Raw genomic sequence first — 26,259 nt, forward strand, 5'->3', positions numbered from 1 at the left:
TTGTAAGAAGTATATATTAGGTCAGACTAAATATATATTTCCCAGGTATTTTGGTCTTCACAGTTTCAGAAAACACTTCAGAACCTTAAAGTTTCAATGGGTGTCTTGTCATGTTAGTAAGAGACTTTTGGACCCCACTCAACTGTGGAAGCTGAACATTGCATCAGTCAATTGCCAGTGATTTTAGTCAATCATGACTATATAATGAAACCCTCACAAACACCCCTGAGAAGAGAATATTGCTCTCTTGCATCCCTCTTCTCTGTCAGAGAGAGAGCTTTTACGCTTGGGGAACCAGAATGCTTCCACGTGTCACTGAGCCAGGCTACAAGCTCCATGAGGAGAGAGGCTCCTTTATTTGGGACTTGCCCTGTGTATCTCTTCATCTGGCTGTTAACTTGTATCCTTTATTAAACTGGTAAACTGTAAGTGTTTTCCTGAGTTCTGTGAGCCACTCTAGCAAATTAATGGAACTTAAGAGAGGGGTCTTAGGTAGAGCCCAAAATTAAGAGAGGGGTCTTTGGTACTGCCAATCTGTAGCCAGTAGGTCAGAAGCACCAGTAACAGCCTGGAGCTTACAACTAGTGTCTGGAGTTGGGGTGGAGGGCAGTCTTGTAGGACGAAGCCCTTAACCTGGGGAATCCTGTGCTGTCTCCAGGCAGAGTCAAAATTGAGTTGAATTCTCGGACACCCTGCTGGTGTTTGAGAATTTCTTGGTGTCCTGTGTGGAACATTCCCCCCTGACACACACATCAGAACCTGAAAGGAATTACCGTGTAATTCAAGCATGCATATCCTCCTGCTAAACAGATATATATGTAATGTAGCTTATGTAACTGTTTTGGTTATCTATGACTGCATAATTACCCCAAAACCTAGTGGCTCAACAGTCATTTTATTATTCCGCATGATTCTGTGCATCAGGAATTCGGGCAGGGCTCAGCAAGGACAGCTTATCTCCACTCCACATCATGTCTACTAAGGCTGTAAAATCTGAAATAGTTTTTATCTCCCATGCCCAACACCACAGCTAGGATGGTTTAAATGACTGTGCTGGCTAGAATGGCTTGACAGAAGGGGCTTCAGTTTTCTTCATTAGCTGGTTTGCTCAGTCCTCATCTATGTAATGGTAAACTCCCTCTGTCCACACGGTCTCTTTCCAGCAAGGTGGCTGAACATCTGAGATGGCAGTTCAGTGCTCCCAAAAAACAAAGAAGCTGCCAGGCCGTCTTAACATTCAGGCCTGAAACTGGTAATGTCACTTCTACTGCACTCTCTTGGCTAAAGTAAGTCATAAGCATGGCCCATCCTCAAGGGAAAGGGACTAAAAAAGGCATGAATATCAGGAGGCATGGTTTTGGGGGACCACTGATGTAACAGACTGGTGCAATAGTGTTCAGTGATTAAATCAAGCAACTCACATAACTCCTAATATACTATCAGGTTAAGCATAATAAAGTGATTATTGTAAGTTTATAGATTATAGTTATAAATTTATAAGTCAATATTTTAATTAAACTTTTAATTAGAATACATGCACTGATTCATCTATTTTATTAAAAAATAAATGATATTACCTACAATTTTATGCTGACCTGTGTCATTTGTTCTTCTCCAAATCTGTTGTCAAACCTTTGTTCTTTCTCTACTGGGAACTGCAAGTGGGTGGTAGGATCTTCTGCTCCACCCAAAAGGGCTCAGTCAAAAAAGGTTGAGGACAACTTTTCTAGTGGTCAAGAAATGAACCCTTAGACATCTTGCAGTGACTGGAGCTATAAAGCAGGCAGGACACTGTTTCTGCCCTGAAGGAGCTCAGAATCTCACAGGGAAGCATTGGCCAATACACTGCAGAGGGGTAAATGCCATAGTGGAGACAATCCTAAGAAGCTATTGGAGAGCAGGGAAGATATGACTAGCCCCATCCAGACAACTCAAGGGAGCTTCCTGGAGGAAATGACACTGGATGTGAGCACCAAAGGCTGCAGAGAAGTTACAGAGTTGGAGAAGGATGGGCAAGAGCAAACACCAAGAGATGGGACCTTGATCAAGCTGCAGTGTGTCACAAGTCTGGGAAGAGAGAGGGGTTCTTATTTCTCTAGCTTTTAGTCATTCTTCACTTAGAAAAATATACTCATTATGGGTGTGTTAAGAATCACCAGATTCATATAAATAAGCTCCCCCAATCTAATGCCATATTCATGAATTAATGTTTTTATGAGAGCAAAGATGAGAGGAAGAGGTGTTTGTTCCTGGGTAATTGGCTATGGCTGATTCATTCAAATGAATAGAGAGACCTGGGGTGTGATTCAATACCCATTGAATTTGCTGTCTTCCCTCTGACTTGTGATTTCCATGCTGACATCTGTACAGAACAAACAGACTTTGATCCAGTACATAAAATTGTAGAGCTAGAAAATGTGTTAGAAACCATTTTCCCACCCCCTCATTTTATAGACAAGAAAACTGAGGCCCAGGGAGCTGAAGCAAATGCTCAGAGTGGCATAGTTAGAGGGACATAAAACAGTCTTCTTCCACCCAAGCCTGACAATATCCAATCTGAGTGTTATTTGGAAAAGCCTATTACATTTTTTTCTGTCAGGAAAGATGCTCAGAGTGTAATAAGCAGCTTGTTCATGGTGCAGAGATCCTCTGAGTGGGGAGCGATGGATCAGGCTGCCGAAATGGAGGTGCCAAGTGGTGGCGGTTGGAGCAAGCCCTCGCATGTGGTAGCTATCCTCTCTATCAGAGGGCAGAAAACCAGCAGGCCATCATGGGGAGCAGAGTCAGCAGTTACCACCTGGAGAGTCAGGCGGTGCTTCAAGCCGCTGACTTTTCCTGATGGAAACAAAGAATGGTGCAGTTTCTTCCACTATGGAGCCAAGCACTGGGTTAAAACAGAACAATTGTAATATGAATGTTTGTTGGGTCATTGCAAAATATATCCCTTTCCCTTGTTACTCCTCCTCAGCTCTGTCAGGAATCTTTTTCCACCCCCTTTGCCTGCTACAGACACGTTAGATGGCCCCATAGTTCCCCGTCTGTACCTGTCTGTACCACGACTCTTACCAGCTGTGTGTTAATTTTCTGTTTGGATGTCTGTCTCCTACACGGGACTGTCAGCTACCACAATAAAGAAATATAGAGGATCTATGTGTTCGATGGGAACTCCCCTGGGAGAACAACTTAGTTTTTTAAAGAGTTCACAAATGCTATAGAAAAGAAGTGACCTTTTTATCTGGAACCAGATATATGAGTAATGGCTTATTATGAGAAGAAAGGCATGAAGGGCATTTCAGGTTTGTCAGTCCATTAACTAATGTTTATGAGGTCCTACCATATGCCAGCCACTTTGCTAGGTGCTAGGCATGGACAGTAGGTTGATTGAGCTGAAATGTGGAACATGTGGGCAGGAGGTAATTGGAGTAAGGATGGAGAAGGGAGCTACAGGTGAAAGACCCTTAGGAACTGTCTTCCAAACCTGCCCTTTATCCTAGAGACCAAGAGAGGCCTCTAAAGGGTTTTAAGCAAGTAAGTGTTGGAGTCAAATTTGTTCTAAATGAGGACAATCTGTGTAAACATCTGTATGAATGCTCTGTATGAACAGAGTGATTCATGGGATGAATTGGTAAGTGAAAAAAAATGTGCAACAGATAATCCATAATGTGCTACCTTTTATGTAATAAAGAAGGAGAAATAAATATCTATATGTCTACTCACTGGTGCAAAAGTAAACAAGAATGATAAACTAGGAACTCTAACAGGTGAGTGGGTATAAGACGGAAAGGAAGGGGATGGGAGCAGAGTAAAAGGAAGGGGGAAAGCAGGGCTTCTCTGCATATACCTTTCCACATTGTTCTGACTTTTCAAACTATACTGAAAAAGATTCAATGGGAATGGACAAAAAAACCCTATGGTGAAATACAAATAGAAATGAATGGGAGTGGGAAAGAACTAAAGTAACTTTTGAAAATAATCTTTTGAGGATGACAAGACAAGTTCTTGTCTGAAGACAAGAACTGTAAACAAATCTTGAACTTTTTTTCACCCACAGATATGTGGCTGGCAATTCTGAAACTACTTTCTGTGTATTTTAGGCTTGAGCAAATAAGTATATTGCAGACAATGGAAACAAAGTTTATTAGAGAAGGAAGTTTAAAAAATATGGAAGGAAACGAGGGCTACAGTTGGCACTGCAGCAATGGACTGTAATAGGAGGTGTGCATATGAACTAGGGGTTTTTAACATGGATGGATGGATGGATGGATGGATGGATGGATGGATGGATGGATGGATGGATGGGTGGAAAAATAGAAAGATAGATGGATAGATAGATGATAGACAGATAGATAGATAGATAGATAGATAGATAGATAGATAGATAGATAGATACATACATACATACATATAGATAGCCAGAGATGAGATGTGTGTGTATACATGCATGTATTTGTTAGCCCTCTCCCTCATATGGCCGTGGAGCAATGACACCCCAGTAGCAGTGAGCACACTGAGTGCCCAAAGCTTTGTTTCAAATGCCATTCCCCACTAAAAGGAATCAGCACTTCAGAAAAATGACTGATTTCAGGACTAGAACTGAGGAAATACAAGATGAGACTGAAACCTTTTGTATACCAGAAAATAAAGATGTGGTCAGAAAATGATGGGAATATGTCTAAAGAACAAGGAATCACCTTGAATGAGCTTCCACTGGTCAAAACTGGGACAATTTGAGAATCAAGGCAAATAATGATAGTAATTATAACCCACTGAATAAAATTAGAACCATTAATATAAATAATGTATATTATATATAAGTGTATTATATATTTATACATGTTTGTTTAAGTATTATCTGTCTTTATTACATTTATATTTTATATATTTTATAGTATATACAGTACTTAGAGTGTGAATAAATGTATTAAAATAAACTGATATAAAGAAACAAAGGAGAAGGGAAAGCTCTTCCTTACAGTAGAAGCTTCCTATACTAACTATAGAAGGAACAGTAGAATTAGAAGTTCACTATCATAATAATAATTAATCCAGGCAAGAACTATCAGTGGATGCTAAAACTAGTAGAAAAAGGTTTGATGAATAATTACAAAATTACAACAACCTGGAGCAGGATAAGATCAATTTCAGAAATCTATGGCATAACACAAAGACTTTGCAACCAACTGCTGTCAGCTGACTGTTCAAGTCATATTGCTAAGTGTATCTGCAATAGATTGATAACAATAATTATTTATTGAGTGCCCACTGTAATACAGGCATTGTGCTAAGTGAGGTTTGGGGGAGAGGTGTTTGTTCATGTTTTGCATATAGTAACTCACTTAATCCTAACAGTAACTCAGATTTTTTTTAGTAGTACCCCATTTTTGAGATGAAGAAACTGAAGTTCAAGAAACAAAAAATTTGTCTAGAGTCAAATAGATAATAAGAAGCAGAGCCAGAATTCAAATCCCTATGCATTCTGATTTCGAGTTCCATGGTGTTCCCATTCAGTGTGTCTCTGGGCCCCCTTAGAACTCTGTGCTCCTGAGAGTCTGCAGAATGATATGATGAGAGAGGCATTCTTCAACAAAAGCATTGGAGGTTCCTTCTTTCTCCTCACCATTATTTACTAAACACCTTGCCTCATTTTCCTCACCTAAAAATAGGGAAGACAATGCTTAATTTACATGGTTGTTATGAGGACTAACAGATAATATATGTAAAGCACATAGCACAATGAAAATAAGTGTCCATTAAATGACAACAGCAGTGATGATAATACCGGTTGTAATGTTGAATTCCTTGGTATGATGGAAAATGTTTCTAAAGGTCACACCTCATTTTTGGACTGAATTGATAATCAGAGGCCAGATCATAAAGAGCTTTGTGTATCATGAAAAGATTACATTTTATTCTACAGGCAATAGAAACCACTGAAAGAATTCTATTACCAGGAAAGATGTGATCTAGTTGGCAGTTTAGAGTGGACCAAGGGAAGGAGAGAAAAATCCAAGACAGGGAGACCAGCAGGAGGCTGTTGTCAGAGGCCAGGCGAGAGGACAGGAGGGTCTGAGTTAATGACCTGGCTGGCATGATGGAGAGAATGGAACACACAGAGGATGGTCACACTCCCAGACAGGTGCCTGTGTTTGGCAGGAGAGAGAGCGGGACAAGCTTAGGCTGAGTCTCGGGCTTCTGGGGCAGTCTAGGGGCATGGAAGCTGCCAGTTTGGGGTGGTTTGAGACGTACAGGTAGTGGCAGTAGATGGTTGAAAATTCAGATCTGTACTGAGGAGAGAGTGCAGGGCTGGAACAGCACGCCTGGGAGCCACTGGGACTTGGAGGTGGATGAGATCCTTCAGGGAAGGGCTATGGGGTGCGGAGGGGCCTGCAGATAGGTTTTGGGAAGGACTAGTATTTAACAATGGCTAAAGAAAGAGGAGGAGGAAATGGCAAAACTGAGGAGGAAAACTCAAGAAGATGAGATTGCAGGAGGTTGCTTTCTGCCATGGCAAAGGCGGCAGAGAGAGCAAATGAAACAAAGAAGGCCTGAAGGTTGGATTTGAGAATGGGATCACTGGGCACCTTGGCAAGAGTGGGTGCTGAGGAGCAGAAATCCAATGGGCTGGTAGATTAAGGAGAGAACTGGACATATAAGGAAATAAACTAGAATTTGGATGTTCCCAGGGATGCAGGCATCTCACTCCTGTGTCATGCATTCCCATCTACTGTTGGAGAGCTCTGACTGGTGGAAGGTCCTCCTTGTCGAGCCAGAATCTCCCTCAGGCATCTGCCCTCAGCTCAGGCTCAGCCCTCCAGATGCACACCAACCAAGTCTACAGGCCCCCCCAGAGAACTTTCCAAATGTGCCTCCTCACTGGCTGGTCTCATCTCATACGCTGGTCTGCATGGGCTCCAGACTCCCCAACTTGCCTTAAGACTGACTGTTCACAATTTTATTAAAACTGACTTATTCTTTGGTAACATTGATCTTTATTTTTCCTCTTTTTAGGTTGGTGGCTTTGCAACTTTTTTTTTTTACTTCAACCCAGAAAAGAAATATATCTTATATTATAATCAGTGTAAACATGTATATATAACTGAAAGGAGATGCACTCTTATATTCAATTCCATTTCATTCCATTCCATTCCGTCCTATTTTATTTCACATTTTTAAATGCTGGTCTTGGCCCACCACATTAATCTCACAACCCACTAAACTGATTTAAGGACTGATGGTATGACTAACAGAGTCACTGTTCTAGGAGGGGCTCATCGGAAACGCTAAGCATCTGTCTGACTCCGTTCCTTTTCCCTCCTTCAGGTTCCTCTGCCCTGGGGTCCGCAGGCCCTCCCTCCAATCACTTATTTGTGGTTCTGAGAGAAAAGAAAACTGCGTTAGTCACTAGGATGTTAGCCAGCCTTGGGGGGTGTTTGAATTCCCAGTGTGACTCATAAGAGGAAAGTAAGCAGCTTTAATGGTGGAATTTAGAAATCAGTAGAGAGACGGGCTTACCTTTCAAATCATACCACGTAGGCTACTGTCCCTGTACTTACTCATGAGGCATCCAACAGCCTAAGGCATTTTCGTGCCTTAAGGATGGCCTTAGGAGGTCCTATTACTACCTTTCATGTGAGACAGTTCAAATTTCCCAGAGTTTAAGAGTATGACCACCTATTCATACAGGCCACCTGACCCCTACCTACCCCAGCCAGATAAGTATCTGGAGTTGTGCTCTTCTGGTCTGATGCCCTCTTCAAATTCCCTGAGGGGACATCCCCTCCTTGAAAACCATCGCATCCTATAAATCTTTAAGCAAAGAACATTTGGGGATATTTTTCAAGTAGGAAAAGTTGACTTATATATTCTGACACTCATTCACAATGTCTTTTCTGAATTTACCTTGACAAGCAAGGATTTCTGAATTTACCTTGACTACAGACAGAAGGATGTTGCCTGAGGAATAACAGAAGTCTTCTCTCATCTGCTGAAAGGTGCCTCCTGCTGCCATAGACAGTTGGGTCCTCGAGAAATCTCCCGAAGGGTTTGTCCATCACATTTCTGCAATGAGCCAGGCCCTGGGCTGGGCCTTGGCTTCACCCTGGTGAACAAAACCATCCCTGACCTCAAGCACTCACACCTGGCTTAAAGATGAATGAAGAACGGTGGGTCTCCCTCACTCCAGAAGAATTTGACCAGCTCCAGAAATATTCAGAATGTGAGTAACTGGATTTCTCCATCTGGGGTGGGATTTCCTCTTGGTTGGGAAGAGCATTTCTGGAGAGCAGAGCAGTATAATCATTTCCCAGTTGCAGAGAATGGCCACACCTGACAGCTATGTTTCCTCATCACCACAGAATTAGTGTCTTAAAACATAAAAACATAGTTATCTTTATACTCTGTAAATGATACATGCTCACCATAGAAATCCGAAATATGCAAGGGAAAAAATAAACAGTCAGTTAAAACTCACAGCTAACCTCTGAATATTTTAGAATACTCCCCTCCTATTCATAGTGCTATACATGGTTGAGCTCCACAGTCTACCACACCTTTTTTTCCTAGTCTGCATTTTTCCCCTAACATAATATCAAAAGTATTTTCTCAGGTCATTAAAACTTCTTTATAGCATATTTTTTTAGGGCTGCAGGCTGCATGGTTAAAATGGTACTCAATCATTTGCTTTAATGACTCTCACATTTGGACCCAATGCCTTCTATCAGTGAGATACAGAATTCTGATGCCTATCTCTTTCTTGACTTTGTTCTGGAAAAGCCTGGGCTTTCACGTGGAGCTCTTGGTTTCCCATTAGTTGCACCCAGAAAAAATTTCAGTGCTTGCAGACATAGTGGTGGCAAGGCCGAGGTTCACAGGAGCCACACAGCTGTACCTCGCAGGGGCCACTCCCAACCTGACATGATAGGAATCTGCCTGGGCTGTGGCAGAACACTAACTGACCACTGCACCCTGCACGTGCAGTGACTGTCATGGCTGTGCAATGGCACCAGCTTTGCACAGAGGCCTTCATCTGGCAGAGCTCTCAGCTGCATTGTGTGTCCCACCCCTTCGTTCTCATCATCTCTCCCTTTCCATTGATTAGACAGTTGCTTTTGTAAGTCACTAAGCTTACTTATGGCCTGTTGACCTGCCCTGCAGAGCTTGCCCAGGTGGCCCTCCAAATGCCCTTTTGGCAACCTGCCCCTTATCACAGGACAGACACCCCTAGTCCATGGTACTGGTCTGGGAGTCAAGGGGTTGGGCTCATGTGCCAGCACTGGCTCTTGCTCTCTGTGATGTGACAGCCCTTGAGTTCCCAGAGCATCAGGGTCCTCTTCTGCAGAATAGGAGATCTCTCTCTATGCTCCCTCCCAGGCCTGACATCCCATGACTCCATGTGTTCCCCATGGCCAACAGGAGCCCCACATGGCTACTGCTCAGTCTACCTCCTGGTTCCCTGGTGCCTGTGGCCCCTTGTCTGACCTCGATGGGCTTGGAGAAGCGCTGTAATATAGTGATAAGAAGCAAGGAGCCACCTTCCAGGGTAAATTCCATTTAATTCAGCCTGCTATGTAGTCAGCAAAGTACCAGACACTGTCAGGGATGAAAAAGAAGCACAAATAAAAGGCTTGCCCCTGGGGGATCAGGATCCTGTTAGGGAGTCAGAAATGCACTCGTGACACAAGTGGAGAGCAGGTGCAAGGCAGCGGGCAAACACCTCTGGCAGAGGAGGCTGGCTGAGTGCGGCAGTGAGAAGGGAATTAAAAGCTGGGGAAATTGATACAGCAGAGTGTACTGGTTTGCTAGCCTGCTGTGACACAGTGCAACAATTTGGGCTGTTTAGAACAACAAAAAGTGTTCTCACAGGTCTGGAGACTAGACCAAGGTGTCAGCAGGGTGGCTCCTGCTGAGGGATGTGAGGGGAGGATCTGCTCCAAGCCTGTCTCCTTGATTTATCAATGTCCATCTTCTCCCTGGGTCTCTTTGTACTATGTTCTCCTCGTGTGTGTCTCTGAGTCCAAATTTCCCTTTTTATATAGACAGAGTCACATTGGATTGGACCCGCCCTTCCAGTATGACTTCCTCTTATCTAATTACATCTGGAACGACCCCATTTCCAAATAAGGTCACATTTTGAGGTACTGGGAGTTAGCACTTCGACATACACATTTGGGGGAGATACAGTTTAACTCACAACAGGATTTAGCTGAGTCAACTCTATGTAGGAAAGAAGTTTAGAAAGTGAGTAGTAGTAGGTGGTGGAGGAGGAGTAAAATCAGTGGAAGCAAGGTAGAGGGGCACAAGGAGAAAGGGTGTGCATGGGGTCCTGAGGAGAGCTTCTGGGCTATATGGAGATAGGAGGATGAGGGCAGGGAGGAAAACACAGGAGGGGCCAGGTAGCAGGAGACCTTGCACCCTGCTGTCAAGTTATGGGCTTTAGACTGAGGTGGCAAAATTTAGAGCCATCAGTCTGGTGGCTGTGTGCAGGATGGCCTGGATGAGGAAGGTGACACATCAGGGAGGCCAGGCAGGATCCTCTGGATGAAGATTAGTCTGAGCTGAGGAACAGGGTGTGGATGGTGAATGTGGCAGTAACAGAGGTTGATTTGTGGAAAACTGTGGTGGAGGTATCATCAAAACTTATGGAATGAAAGGAAGCCAGCAAAAATATCCCAAAGACTGTGAATATGTGGAAAATGCCAACATTAGGATGCCAGGCTTGGGGGGACAGTTTGGGAATGTTGCTTTTGGAACGGTGGTGACAGGTCTACTTTTGCATTCGTATGTGGGAGAGCCCAAGGAACCAGAGGTGAATGAGGCAGGAGTCCACCAATGATGTTCCATGTGACAGGTGCAGTGGAGTGGCGAGCACGGAGGAGGGGACCTAGCCCAGCCTGTGGGAGGCTCCCTGACATTTCTGGAGTCCAGCTGGTAGGCGGGAGGATGGGGAGGGCATTCCAGGCAGAGGAAGGGGCTCGGGCAAGGCAGGGCATTGAGGCAGTGACCGTGGCAGCTTCTGAGAACCACAAGCAGGACATGGGCTGGGAGCCTCCAGCATGAGGCAGCTGGGCTGAGGGGATAGGACCCCAGCGTGGAGGGTACTGCTGTCCAAGGGAGTGTCCTGTGTGCCCCAGCGGGGTGGATGGTGGAATGTGAGTAGGAATGAGGGTCAGGCTGCAGCTCTGACTTGGGGATCATTGTGGGGAGACATCAAGGAAAGGAAAAAAAAAGAATGCAACACTTTAGAGCAAGAACAGGGGGAGAGAAACAAGGCGATGGGGAACAGGCCTTAGGTATGCCTACAGCAGGGGCTCAGAGAAGGAAAAAGAACCAAAAGACAGAGGGAACAGAAAGACAACAAGGGAAAAAAGAATACAGGGTCCAGGTAGCTAAGGCAAAGAGGGTCCCCAAATGGCAAAGTAATCGAGGAGGCAGGGGGTGAAAAGAAACCAGAGAATCTGGTAGGAAGGGGTTCCTTTGTGGTCTGGATCTTTTTTTCAACCATCAGCTTTGTCCTCTAGTCCTTCCTCATTTCGTCCTTCCCAGGACTGGACAAGGTGCTCGGAAACCATTGTTTTAACAGGAGAAGAAAAAAAGATACAATTCTTGGAAAATGATTAATTCTCAGAGGAAACCCTGAAAAGGCACTTCTACCAGTTTTAGACACATTCTGGTATTGTCAGATTGTATTGCCATAGTAACCACCCTCCCATAACCACATAAACAGAAGCTTTACAATAGCAAATAACTGAAGTGCACAGCTGAGAACTGAGAACTTTCTCTATGGGGTTACCAGGTAGTAGAAGCCAAGAATTTCAAGACACGAGGCTCTCAGTGTGTTCTGTTCATATAACATAAACCCTACACCTTCTCTGGGGGCCTTCTGTCAGGTGAGAAGCCATGTAAAAAATGCCCTTGGAAACAATTATATTTTATATGTACATATACATATATATACATATGTATATGAATAAATATATATTGGGTATATATATAGTTGACAGTAAGCTTGATGTTAATAATGTAAAGTGCTTATCATAAAAGATAATGTGATATTAAGAAATATTTTGTTATGAAATAAAACAAACAAGTGTAAAAATTTTGAAAAATGGGAAGATGAAATTTAAAGCTACCCATGAGCCTCTTCTCTGTGATAACCACTCTGTAATGTTTGTGTATAATCATCAATATTAAAATACACACACACACATATATATGTATACATATACTTTTAAAAAACTGAGCATGCTAGGCTATTTTGCATGCTCGTTTTGTTTTTTCCCATAATTCTGTGGCTCAGAAATCTGGGCAGGACACAGCAGGGACAACTAGTCCCCACTCCACAGTGCTTGGGGCTTCAGGTAGAATGACTCATGTGAGCTGGCATGGCTCATTCACTTGCATGCTGATACCTCGGTGCGTTTTCTCATCTCCCAGGGCCTCTGCATATGGTCTGTCTCTCCAGCGGGGTGGCCTGGACTTCTTACAAGTTGCTCAGGGCTCCGAGAGCATAAAAGCCATTTTATCATCGGGCTCAGACGCCCTAGAGCAGAACTCTCACCACAGTCCTCTGATCAGAGCAGTCATGGGCCTGGCCCAGATTTGATGGGCTGAGGCCTGGACTCCACAGCTCACCCAGGGCGTGGGGAGCTTGATGGCAGCCATCTAACGAGCACACAGTGTATCATGAAGTGTTCCCATATCACTCGATACTTTTCAGAAGCATGGGTTTTAGTGCTTGCAGAGATTCCTTTTGAATACAAAAGTGCAATTATTTTATTTACCAAACCACTTATTGTGATCTTAGGATGTATTAATAGACTCTGTCTAGGAAGGCAAACTGATATCCACATTCTATCCTACCCTGATCAGACCTCTCTAGAGAACTGTGTTCATTTCTGGGCACCACAGTTTACAAGGTATGGTAACAGATGTGGACAAGGCAGAACTTGAGAAGCGCCACAAGCATAGTGATGAAAGTATGGCTCAAAATACTGGTGTATATATCCTGGGACAACTCAAGAACAGGTGAGGGAGAGCTAGTTGTATTAAAATAGCTTCAGTGCTATTGTAGGAAGGCAGTGTTAAGTTAAATTCGAATGGCTTCTAGAAGGAGCCCTAGGACTAGTGGGAGGAAACCATCAGAAGGAAGACAAGTTTAAAGGGATACATTGTTTCCTCATGGTCAAAACTGTCCAAAATGGAACAGAACTCACTTAAGAGCAGCTTAGTTTCTCTAAAACTGCAGAATTAGCTGAAACACCACAGGGGAGGTTAGAACTTCATTATGTCCAGTTGATTAAATAACCTTCATCACCCCTTCCAGTACTTATTTGCTATGTTTAAACAGGTTTCTTTTCAACTTCAGAGGGAATAAGATGTGGGGATGCCTCCTACTGACCCACCCACTAATAGCTTCAAACAGAGATATCATTGCCTTATTGTCCTTCTAATCCTGATATTTGAAGGGAGGGGATTGTTTTCTCCAGTTTTTTCCATGATTTATCAAGGACAGAAACTATCAGCTTATTCAGAAAGGGTAAAAACTGATAAAGTATCAGTTTTTACTATTAATTCTCTAAGAAATTAAGCCAAACATTTCCTACATCTGCCAGTGGTTGCTTGATTTTATAGACTTTTTAAAGCTGGGAGAGATCTTAGCCATCATCAAATCCAACTCTTACCCATTTTACATTTGAGAACACTGAGTCCAGAAGTGCTCAGGGACTTGTCCAAAGTCACACAGAGGGTCAGTGGCAGAATAAGAATTAGAACCAAAATTGTCAATTTTAGGTCAAATTCAATGTGCTTCAGTTCAGTTCCAACAAATTAAATACAAAAGTACCAGTGGAGGTCAACCATACACTGGTTTTAAATAGACAGATAGATGATAGATAAAATTACACACATACATGTCATTAAATTATAATAGAGCAAAATTTTTAAGTACATTGAATGAGAACAAATCAGTAAATTGTGCTGTTCAGAAATATATTGCATCAGAATCAGATCAAAGCAAAGTTTCTGACTTTAAGATGTAGGTCATTTACAGCTTCAAACATGTCAGTGTTAATATGGGAGTCAGAGAAAATGTTTAGGGCTGATTTGTAGAACAATGTTAGACTCTACATAACTTCTTTGAAACCTTGCCATTTATATGGCCAGTAGAGTTAATCAAATGTTAATGCAGCTCTGGGCCCAGAAGGGTCCTGCCTATTTTCTTCCCTCTTGACAAGGACAGCCACAGCTGTTTCTCAACCCTGTCCCAGCACACGGGCCTTCTTTTCATTATGATAACTGGGACTCTGCCCACAAGCGGTCACAGATCTATGGAGAGAGAGAGATTTCTATGGAATAATGGCACTCAGATTTAAATAGACACGTGAATCTCCCAGAAATCTTGTTAAAATGCAATTTCTGAATTCTGCAGGCCTGGGGTAGTCCTGAGATTCTGCATTTCCAACAAGCTCCCAGGCAATGCCGATGTTGCTGGGCCAGGTCACAATTACAGCTGCAATTGGGTACAGGTTACCTGACCTATTCCTTCACCTTTACTTGGAATGTGACTGATGAGGCCCAATTATTTGGGGGCAGAGTGGGAAATTTTGCTAGCAATGCAAATTTTACTTACACAAATAAGCCATTCTAACCATTCAGATCATTTATGATGAATCAGAAAATCTTAGTATCCTGAAGAGGAGTTTCTTATATTAGCCCAAATTCCCTCTCCTTCAGTGTAGTCTTTTTCTCTTATTCTGTATGGAACACAGGCAGAACCATCACTTCCACAGGTGCCCCCAGCAGTTAGCTTGGTGGACCTCAGGGTCCTCAGTCTGGCTGCACATTGGAAATACAGGGCAGGCACTGAATGCTACTGATATTTTACCCACACGTCCCCTCACCGCCGGACCATTCAGTCATTATTTGTAGGTGTGGGACTGAGGCAGCAGTAGTGTTTAAAGCTCCCTGGGTGATTCCAACATGCAGCTGAGGTTGATGACTACTGACCTGCCTTTTCTCCCTGTGCCCCTGGGAACATAGGACATATGTGACAAGTGTGACAAGCCCAATCCATTTTCTAGCTCTCATTAATTTCATATTTATTTATTGAACATCAATTTTTTGCCAGGCAATGAGCTACATGCTGGAGATAAACAGTGAACAGGTAAAGAAGTGTAACTGGGGGAACTTATCAATGCTTATGCAGTTGAACGTCTTATGCACACTTCCCACGTTCTGCCCTGGGTGCTTGATTCCTCCTGTCTGAACAAGTGGGCCTTTGGCTGCATGGCCTTTGGCCCCAGCATCTCTGTCCTGACATCATCCTCCATCTTCCCAAGACCCTTGGAAAACCCCACTCTTGCTTTTGTGGATCTCACTGGAGTATTCAGAAAACTTACTCATTCATCACAGCCTTCATCAGAAGAAAGAAAATCTAGGGTTTGGACATTTTTCCCCTCATCTGCTGGCTTCCTTTTCCCCTCACTCTGCATCTTTCCCCTCCTGGGTTGAGAGTCATTTATGGTTTCTCAGTCTATGGAATGTATTCCTCTAGCCTCAGCATCATGTCTTTTCTTCTGTCTTGTGATAGGCAATTTCAAACACAGACGCCTTACAGCAGAACAATCATACCCATCACAGCACTTACATCTGGTATGGCATTTATACCACAGAATAATAGTCCAGTGAAAATAGGCCTAACATTTGGAGAAGCCAGTGTGGGGTGGGGACAGATTTAAAGAGACAACTCATTTGTCCTATAAAGTCTTATGGCCAGAGTTTCTCCCACAGCAATGCAACTCTGGCTTGCAGGCTGTCATTCAACCTTGCCAGGTTCCGAAAGTAAAGGTGGTCACTGTAGACATGTAACTTCACCCTTCTGGGCATCTGGTATGCTTCTGCTAAGAGATACTATTCTCTTGCTCTGAGCCCCTCTCAAGGCATTAACAAAATGTTGGGTTTCCCCCATTGCATCACCCACTTATTCATCCCTTTACCCTCAGCTATAATTTCTCCCTCTCTGCATTTGTCATTTATCTTTACCCAGTCTTTTCCTTCTGTGGAAGGGATACTAGGTTCAGCTACTGTGCTGGTCCAGATTGCTGGCAGCAATACTAGTCTAGTAAGTGCCTCCCCCTCAGCTCACTCCCACTCCCATAAGGCAGGGTTACACAGGTGCAGAACCAGCAGGCTGTCCTGGCCACTAGGCAGCGCAGCTGCGCTCACTGTCAGCCCCAACCTGGCTGGATGGGGTGAAGGCACAATCTGCCCCATCAGGCCCTTAGGAGTTTTGGCATAAAGGTTTAAGGGCAAGGTTACAGTTTCTTGCTTGGTAACCTTCCCTTGCTTCTGGTGCCCACAGTTGCAGCCCTGGTCCTGGGACCACTGCGTCCTATAGGAAAAAGGAAAGTTGCAGTGATGTAGGGAAGGACTGAATGGTTGCACCAGCATCCTCTGTGCCCCTCTTCCCCAGATACCCCAGAAAAGCAGAGGAATCTATCTAGAGGGGACCCTCCCTTAGGCCCCCTCATGTTAAGTGTGATCACACACTCTTGAAGATGTATAAGCCAGCCCTTATTCATTTATCTCCTCCCGTTTTAAACAGCAAATGTTTCAGCTGCCATTCCAATTTTCGATTAAACCATTGCTCTGGGAATGATATACAACATAGCATGTCCATCTGATGTGAGGTCTCTTGGCCCACTGTTGGACACCATGGGCTGTGAAGTGCATCCCTTGGTCTGAAGAGATGTAACTTGGTGGTCCAAATTGGTACAGAATCTTCTGTTTCAATCCTTTAGTGGTATTTTGAGCATTTGCATCTACCACTGGGTATGCAAAGCCCAGTCCAGAGTTAAGTGTCTATTCCAGTTAGGGCCCATTTATAGCCCCCAGGGGCTACTGGCATTGGTCCAATGCAATCCACTTGCCAGCTATGTGCGGGGTCTTCTCCCCTGTGAATTTTCCCCATAGCCAGCTGCAGTCTTTGTCTCTCTTGTTGACCCATGGAACAGTTCTTGTTGGCACTCTGTGCCTCACAGGATGCAAGAAGAATATGTCTAGATTCAGCCGATCTCTGCATTGCTGCATCTCCCCACATCCACTCATTTCATGGACCCGGTGGCCACCTCAAGGGAACGCACCAGCGGGTCCACTTGATGGTTCCCATCACCTTCTGATCCAGGAAGGGGGTCCTTCTGATGGGCATCGACATGTCCTACTTTAATGCACTCCTTAAATTCCAGGTGATTTCCATAGGGCTGCACCTCACACAGGCATTCCTTTAGTAGTCCAGTTTTCCACTGCCCATCTACGTCACCATACAGCCAGGCCACTGGCTAGAGCCCCACAAGTCAGTAAAAATCCAAACATAGGGGTTTTATGACTGTTCAATTCTTCCATCACTTCCAGGAAAACAGCATGCAGTTCAGCCCACTGTGCTGATTTGTTCTTACCTTCCACAACCAGAGTCTTGCCATCGCTGGTCTTAATGCAGCAGCTTTCCAAACAGGATATTGTCCATTCACTGTGGAACTGCCATCTGTAAACCAAGCAGCTTTTTGCTGTTCAGCTGAGAGCTGTTCTAGGGCACAGCCCATGTGACTGTTGGTTCTGGCAGCTCAACAGGTGGCTCCAAAGTCGGTCCTAGAGGAAACGTGGCACTCTGCTCATGGGTACGGGGTGGAGCTCCTTGCAGTCCCCTGGCTACATGCTCCTGTATGAACCATTTCCATTTTATGGAACTCTTCTGGGCACTGCCTTCCTTATTAGTGTTTCTCTGACATCACCCAAGACATGGGTAAAGCACTTGCAAGGTCCATCACTGAGTGCTAGCCTCCTTCAGCCTGCTGTATTTTCAGCATGGTTGAGACCATGTCTGGAACTGCTGAGGCTATGGGAGGTACAACTTTATTTAAATTTTGCTAGTCTACTGTTAGTCTCCATAAGCCATCTGCCTTTTTCACAAGCCATACAGGACTACTGTACAACGAATTCATGGACACCAGTACTCCAGCTTCCAGCATGTGACTGACTAAAGTGGTGATCTCTTTTTGGCCACCAGGTGGTCGATACTGCTTCAAGTTAACCACCTGTGTGGGCTCAGGCAGTTCTAGTGCTTCCCATTTAACCTGCCCAATTAAAACTGGCCTGAGGATGGGCTTACATCCCTTCTGTTTTATAGCATTAGGTAGGGCAAGCAGTCCCCGGTCAGACATAATATCCATCCCAATAATACATTCAGGTAAAGAAGATGCAATTGCCTCATACAAAATCTGCTCAGATACCTCAGCTTTTCATCCAACTTTGATTTTAATACCATCAACCTCCAGCCCCTGCCCTTGGAGGAGGGAGCTCCAAAAGTCTCTCATTAACATAATAAAACACCCTTTTCACCTTTAAGACTCTGCAGTGTTTTCAGGAACTGTAGATGAAGACCAAACATACCTGGGAAATAGATACATAGAGTCATATGAATGACCAAATATATGTATTTCTTATGGTTCATTATATCACAGCAAGCCTTACTAGTCAGCCACACACGTACAGGAATGCTGCCTAAGGCCTGCTCATCAAAAGTGAGATCCATGGACCTGCATTATTGGTGTCACCTAGGATCTATTAGAAATGCAGAATCTCAGGCCCTGACACAGACCTACTAAATCAGAATCAGCATTTAAACCTGATCCCCAGGCAAGTCAGATGCCTCTTACTGCTTGAGAGTGTTTCAGGGAACTTTGAGGAATGGAGAGGTACAACGCACCTTAGAATCTCATTCTCATCTGTAGGTTTGCAGATTCACTTTTTTTTTTAATCGAATGTATGTCACAGTAGTTCAACAGTTCGTCGTACCTCCCCTCCAACCCCCGCCCACTCCCCTCCCCATTGATAACCACTAGTCACTTTTCAGTGTCTATGAGTCTAATGCTGTTTTGTTCTTTTGTTTTTATACTCCACAAATAAGTGAAATCATACAGTATTTGTCTTTCTCTGCCTGGCTTATTTCACTGAGCACAATACCCTCTAAATCCATCCATGTTGTTGCAAATGGCAGGATTTCTTTTCTTTTTATGGCTGAATAATATTCCATTGTGTATATGTACCACATCTTCTTTATCCATTCATCTGCTGATGGTCATCTAGGTTGCTTCCATATCTGGGCTATTGTAAATATAAATATAGGGGTACATATATCTTTTCAAATCAGGGATTTTGTTTTCTTTGGGTAAATTCCTGGGAGTGTAATTACTGGGTCAAATGATATTTCTATTTTTAGTTTTTTGAGGAACCTCCATACTGCTTTCCACAGAAGTTGCACCAATTTGCAGTCCCACCAACAGTGCAAAAGGGTTCCTATTTCTCCACACCCTCGCCAACATTTGTTATTTTTTGTTTTATGGATAGTGGCCTTTCTAACTGGTGTGAGGTGATACCTCATTGTGGTTTTAATTTGCATTTCCCTGATGATTAGCGCTGTGGAACATCTTTTCATGTGCCTGTTGACCATTTGTATTTCTTCTTTGTAGAAGTGTCTGTTCAGGTCCTCCACCCATTTTTTGATCTGGTTATTTGTTTTTTGGGTGTTAGGGCATATGAGTTCCTTATATATTTTAGATGTTAACCCCTTATCAGATGAGTTATTTACAAATATATTCTCACACAGACTCACTTTTGAAAATGTTGCTTTATAGTTATTTCAAAGTTTAATGGTCTGGCTAGTGCTCAAATACTCAGTGTCCTTAACTAGAAGATAGCCCATAAACTTGGGATTCCAGTTCAGGCAGTACAGCTTACCTCCTTCTGTAAACAGTGAAGCACCTGGTTTGTCTGTTCAGATAGAGGGCATCCCTGTCCTACACAAAAGTGGCAACAAAGATTCCTATGAGTAGAGTTGAGTTTTCTCCTTAAGACTTTGAATTTGTTCCAGTATTAAGAATGAGTGTTTGGTTAAGGTCCCAGAATCCTTAGCACATAAAGCATAAAGGGACAATTTTGGATTGAAATTTCTAAGGGTAGTTGTTACTAGTGACCTTGACCCATTTTGGGGTGAAACGGCATGTTAATAGTCCTGCCAGTGTGGGCTAATGCAAATCATATCTCTACCTTGACAAGCACCTGGATAAGGTGACGTGTTAGGTAGAGAGAGTTCTTTAATGGTGTCTACTTCAACAACAGGGAAAGTCTGCCAAGCATAATTATTTTATATTTAGCAGAGTTACAAACTTTTTTCCTTTCACAATAATTATCCAACAAGTTCAGCTGCTTCTTAAGAAAGTCTTCATTTCTAACAATAAAATCACATCAAAGAATACAGTTTTCAACCTTGACTGTACATTTGAACCTCTAGGAATCTTTAAAATATTCTGATTCTTGGGTTCCTCAAGACAGGCTGACTTAATTGATCTGGGTTTCAACATGTGTAGGGTTCCCTGGGTGACACTAGCATGCAGTCAGGTTTGAGAGCCACTGTCAGAGAGGAAGGGCCTTATATTCTAATTTACCAGGGTTCATGTATCCAAATACTCTAATAGCTATGTCACATTATTCAGTATGTTAAAAATCGGTTACTCAGTAGGATGTGCCCTTGAAAGAGTCATTTAAATTCTATAAACCTCAGTTTCCTCTTCTCTAAAATAGAGATAACTATTAAATTAAAGGGTAGTTGTAGAAATTTAAATAAAATACATAAGATGACTAGGAGAGTGCCTAGCATATAGTAAGCACTCAACAAAATAGGAGCTGTTGCAAAGGATTCTGGACATGGCCCTACTATGTACACTTAGAAATGGAACTCAGTCAAGTCTGGTGGTGTATGATACAGGCTTTGACACAGAGTTCTCTACTGAGGTTGTGCCATTGAGGCCACAGATGGTGCCTTAAGTAAGATCAGGGAATGCTCTGAAGAAGCCTCTCATTGTTTTGGACTTTCTTAAGACAAAACCGAAAGGAGCAGTACCGCCCTATTCCTCAGTGAAAGAGAAACCCAGCCTGGAAATCTGTTGAAAAGAAAACCGTGATAAAATATCAGACACCCCAGGAGAAAGTAATCAGTCTCAAATTTGACAATTAGATTGTTTTCCGTTTTTAAAAGAGAAAGGTGTTGATGCTATGAGCATATTAAAATCCATAAAACAAATTGAAGTAAATGTGTGGTGAGGAACACCCCTCCTGGAAATCTAGTAGCCAGCAATCTCTTGGATTTTTTTTAAATTTAATTTTAGACTATTAATCAGAGACTTAAATAAATGCCTTCTCTATTTTTCCTTTTAAAACCTGTTTGCTTTACATGTATATACACACACATATATCATATATTTAAATATAAATCCAGATTTTGCAAGTAGATCTATAGCACTTTAGAACCAAAGGATGAACTAGGGAATCTCCAAAATGTGACAATAATATCAAGAGTATAAGTTCAAGTGACATTACTTCCTTGGTTCTCAATCAAAATGCTGGTTCTGTGCTAATCTAGCAGAAGCCTCACCAGGGGAACCTGTGCTCCCAAATTCGCACCTTCAAAAATTTGGCCACTCTGGCTGAGCTGAAATTTCCCATTAAAATAGATTTTTAAATGTAAGTTTTTTTCTAAATAATTAAACTGCTCATAGAACAATTTGAATAAAATTTATGTATAAAGTTAACTGAGCTCTGGCCTAATACTGAACTCTCTTCCATTCTGTTGCCAGAGTGGCCTTTAGAAAACAGAGACATGTGGTTATATTATTCCAATGTTCAGAAGATCTTTTACTATTTGAAATTGATGTCCTTAACTTGGCATTCAAAACCTACCAAAATATGGCCCCACACTACCCCTGGTTCTGTCTTTTCCTAAATACCCTGTGGTGCTCATATCCACATCTTTGTTCACTCTGTCCTTTCTGAAAACACCCCTTCCATTTCAATTCTGCCTCTCAAACCCTTACCCATTCTTCACACCCCAACTCAAATGCCAATGCCCTCCTGGGGCATCCCCCATCCCCATTCCAATGCTACTTTCATCTTAATTTTATTTCTTCCCTGTTCATTTTACTTCTTCCCCAATCTGTGCTTCCTAGAGCTTCATATTATTGCTACAGCATCCTTACAGTTTTCCTTGTGTTAGCAAACATTTGGGAAGTAATAGTGACTAGTGCTTAAGGGAAAGTAATGCAGACTTTTGAGCCAGACTAGACCTGAGTTAAAACCCTCCTAGGCAAGTCACCTAATTCTTCTGAATTTCAGCTTCTTCATCATAAACAGAAAAAAATATTATCAAAATTGCATGGATTGGTAAGGGAGAGTATATGAGAATACTCAGAAAAGGTCCCCAATAGAGGGTGCTATTAGTACCACATTTATTCAGATCATCCCCCGACTAGTTCATCAAGAGTACCTTGGAGCATCTTACCCTCCATAGTGTTTTCTGAACTGAATGGAAGCAGCAAAAATTGATGACATCTGCTGCCTAGCTCTCACTGAGCTATTAGTTTTTCAACATCAGTTCTGAATTTCAGAAAGAAATGTCCATTTTTAGGCAACAGCAGCATCTCTCTGTGACATCTCAATATGTCTCAATCCTGAAATGATTATAACTCATGTTAGATTCAATCCAAGTTGACAAAGCCTTGAAGAATAGCCCAGCCCATAAGCATGTCTACTTTACTTAGGCTTAGGAGAGCATAGCCTTCTGTACAAAGAGTCTGAACTCCAAGGAACACTATGTTAGCTTTTAATGACATTGTCCTTTGCTCAGATGTTTACATAGAGGAAATAATGGATCTTGGGAAGCTCTTAATTATCCAAAATACTGTGCAGTAAGAAAGGCACAGAAACCCTGGTTTTCTTTAACGTCTAGAGTGCTGGTAACTACACAGGATGCTCTCAGGATGTGTTTATAATGACAATCCTTGAGTCCTTTTCTTGACTCCCAATTCCCTCTTAAAACTAAAAAAAAAAAGAAGCCACAATTTTCTCTGGCAATTTCTGAATTATTTCCTTTGGAAAGCTGAATTTTCTAAACCACCATGCTTCATGAATCCTGAGTGTCGGTTTCAGCACCAAGGACAGAGCCTCTCTGGGTTTAAGGCCCACCCATCCAATTTCATTAACAAAATCTTAAATGTGTTAAAGTTTCTGTTCAGATGTTCATGTAATATATTGCTTTTCTAAACAGTAGTTATGTATCAAACCTTGGTATGATATACAAAGACTCAGTAGCAAGTTTCAGCTTTCAGGATAGAACAAAGGCAGTAGATGAACAAGACAGGCAAGTTAGTCATTGTAATGCTATATGATAAGCGCTATTACAGAGTTCTGTACAAGTCATGTAGGAGCCGTGGGAGTGAAAGATTAAGTCTGGCTGTCAAAAGAAGGCTTTACAAAGGAGTTGACATTTAAGCTGGATACTGGGAGTTGAGTGAAATTCGCAGTATAGTGAAGAGACTCAATCCATGCAAGAGTACACAATATATTCAGAGGTTTCTGGAAATGTGGTTTGATGTGTCTAAAAAGTGTTGTGAATGGAAGATTAGGGTAAGAGATAAGGAATAGGCTAGGTCAGATCTCCTCATACTTGTATACCAAGCTCTGGAGGTTACGCTTTATCCCAGGAAAATTGGGAGCCATAGAAGGGTTTTGAGTAGGTACACAATCTGATGAGATTAGTGTTTTAGAAAGATAGTTCATATAGCAGGAGAGAGAATATACAGAAAAAAAAAAGAAATGAGAGGGCAGTAAAACAAATAAGAGTAACATCTGTCCATATGGTCCTGGGAATGAAGGACCATTCCATCATAATCAAGGTCAGACAGGGAGAATTTACTTAGCCCTATTCACTGCTCATCAATGTTTCACATGTGTATTATGTCTCTCCAGATTCTTCCAAGAAGATAAAAGATGTCTTGGCTGAATTTAATGAGGGTGGGAGTCTCAAACAATATGACCCACATGAGGTAAGAACATTTCCATTTCAAGACTTTTTAAAGCCCTGTGTTCCAGCCTTTCCATATTCTCCTCTTATAAGTTTAGCTCAACTTGAAAAACTTGCTTCTCAACATTTTTTCCTCCTAAATTTCAAGTGAGCCATTGCTGCTACCCAGAATTATGTTCCCCAAGTTCATTTGCCCTCTCACTGTCCTAGGAGTCTACATCAGACCTTCTCCCCTCCTCAGGTCTCTCACTGCTCCTCCTTTCTTCATTCTCAGATACCAGCTGTGTTTTCTACTTCACTAAGGAAATAGAAACAATAAGAAGAGATATTCCACAAGATCCTCACCCACCTACATACCTTTTTTCCTATAACTAGGGATGAACTCTCCATGGTCTTATTAAGTCCAGCTCCTCCATATGTAGTCAGTCCCATCCTCTTTTTGACCTACCAACAGGCATTGCTTCAGCAATGCATCCTCTCTCCCTTTCTCTCTGTCATATATATCTTTCACATCAGCTTTCTCCTAAATATTGGCTTTTTCTCATCAATATATAAACATACTGTTATTTATCCTATATTAAAAAATGTTCTCCTGACTCTACTTCTCCCTCAAGCTACCACATCATTTCTCTCCTGTCCTTTATAGCAAAGCTGAGCAAAAGATTTATCTATACTCATTGCCTCCAATTTCTCTTCTTCCCAGTCTTTTGAAAGCCCTTCAGAGTGTAATCTCCACCCCTTCACTAAAATACTAGTCAAGATAACCAAGGACCTCCATGTGGCTGAACTCAATAGCCATTTTACTCATTAGCATTGGACATGGTTGGTCAAATCCTCCTCCACCTTTTTCACTTGATTTTCAGAAACTACATTCTCCTGGTTTTTCTCTTACCCCTCTACTTGACATTTCTGCTTAAAAATCAAATAGGCATCTCAAACTTAACATGAGCTAAACTAAGCTCCTTAATCTTCCCCTGTAAAACCTGTTTTTCCAGCACTCTTCCCCATTTTAGTAAATGATAACTCTGTTCTTTAAGTTATTCATCCTAAAACCATGGAGTAATCACTGACTTTTCTCTTTCTAAATCATCATCAAACTTGTCACTGTTACCTTCCAAACATACCAAAATCAAGCCACATCTCAACACCTGCACTACTTCCACCCTGCCCTGAGGCACCACCATGTTTTGCCCAGATTTTTGCAATAGTCTCCTGACTGGGCTCCTGATTCTGCTCTTGAATTTTAAAATTTATTCTTCTTACAAATCCTGAATGATCTGTTAAAATTTAAGTCAGATCATGTCACTGATCTCTCAAAGTCCTCCTACCCACTACTCAGAGTCAAAATCTAGGTCATTATGATATGTACCTTCCCTTACTTTCTAACGTCATCTCTTGCTATTCTCCTTTACCTTATTCCTTTCTAGCCACATTAGTCTCCTTGATGCTGTCAAATAGGCCATGATTGCTGTGACCTCACCACCTTTGCACTTGTTTTTGCCTCTTCCTAGAATGTTCCTCCCCCAGTTATCCACATTTTCCATTCCCTCACCTCCTTCAAGTGTTTACTTAAATCACCTTCTCAGTGAATGTCACCCTCTCTCTCTAAATTTTAAGTCCTCTTTCCTGATGCTTTCTGTACCCTTTGTCAGCCTTATTTTCCTCCTTAAGATTTCTCACCATCTGTCATGCTTTATAACTTATTTAATTGCCTATCTCTCCCACTAGAATGTTTTTGTTAACTCCTAGATACCCAGAACCCTGGGTACCTGGCTAATAGTAGGCACAAAAGAAATATTTGTGGGATGATTACATGACTTCAAGACCTCACCTACTTTCAAATTCAATCCATGTAATGTTTTGTAACCATCCAGGCTTGTGCTTGGTATTGTAGAAGATATAAAGATGAGGCAGCATACTTCTTGTACTTCAAAACTTAATTCCTACTGGCAGGGTCAAGTTTAAGAGCCATGATCCTGGATTCTCATGGCCTTAGCGTAGACACCTATCTCTGCTGTCAACCAACACTATGGCCTTGGATAATATTTAACCTCTCTGAGCCTCAGTTTCCTCCCCTGTGACCTGATGATAGCAACAACCAAAGAAAGACCTTGAAGTTTGCAGAAGAGTGAGTTAAATTTGATAATTTTTGCAAAGTGACTAAGACTTTACAGGACACTTAAAAATGGTACCCATTATTATTCTGTCCCTTCTGTCCCCTTTCCCAAGAATGTTATAAACTCAACACCCTTTCCCCTTTTCCCTAGTCCTTTTATAAGGACTAATGGTAGAAGAGTGACTGATCAGCAGGACGAACTTGGAACAAGGCTGGCCACTTATTTATTCATACTGTC

General features: G+C 42.3%; 1 protein-coding gene across 9 annotated transcripts in view; it reads left to right on the forward strand.

The window, feature by feature from the left end:
- The window catches only part of DGKG (diacylglycerol kinase gamma), a 204,762-nt gene that overhangs the window by 24,959 nt on the left and 153,544 nt on the right, over positions 1–26,259 (forward strand). For all 9 annotated transcript variants that reach the window (XM_073231962.1, XM_017648802.3, XM_073231963.1 and 6 more), the window contains exons 2-3: positions 7,992–8,215; positions 23,851–23,927. In XM_073231962.1, the coding sequence (XP_073088063.1) occupies positions 8,149–8,215; positions 23,851–23,927 (144 nt within the window). In that variant the 5' untranslated portion in view covers positions 7,992–8,148. The remainder of the gene's footprint in view (positions 1–7,991; positions 8,216–23,850; positions 23,928–26,259) is intronic.

Source organism: Manis javanica, chromosome 3 (genome assembly GCF_040802235.1).
Source record: "Manis javanica isolate MJ-LG chromosome 3, MJ_LKY, whole genome shotgun sequence".
In the NCBI taxonomy this organism is placed as follows: Eukaryota; Metazoa; Chordata; class Mammalia; order Pholidota; family Manidae; genus Manis; species Manis javanica.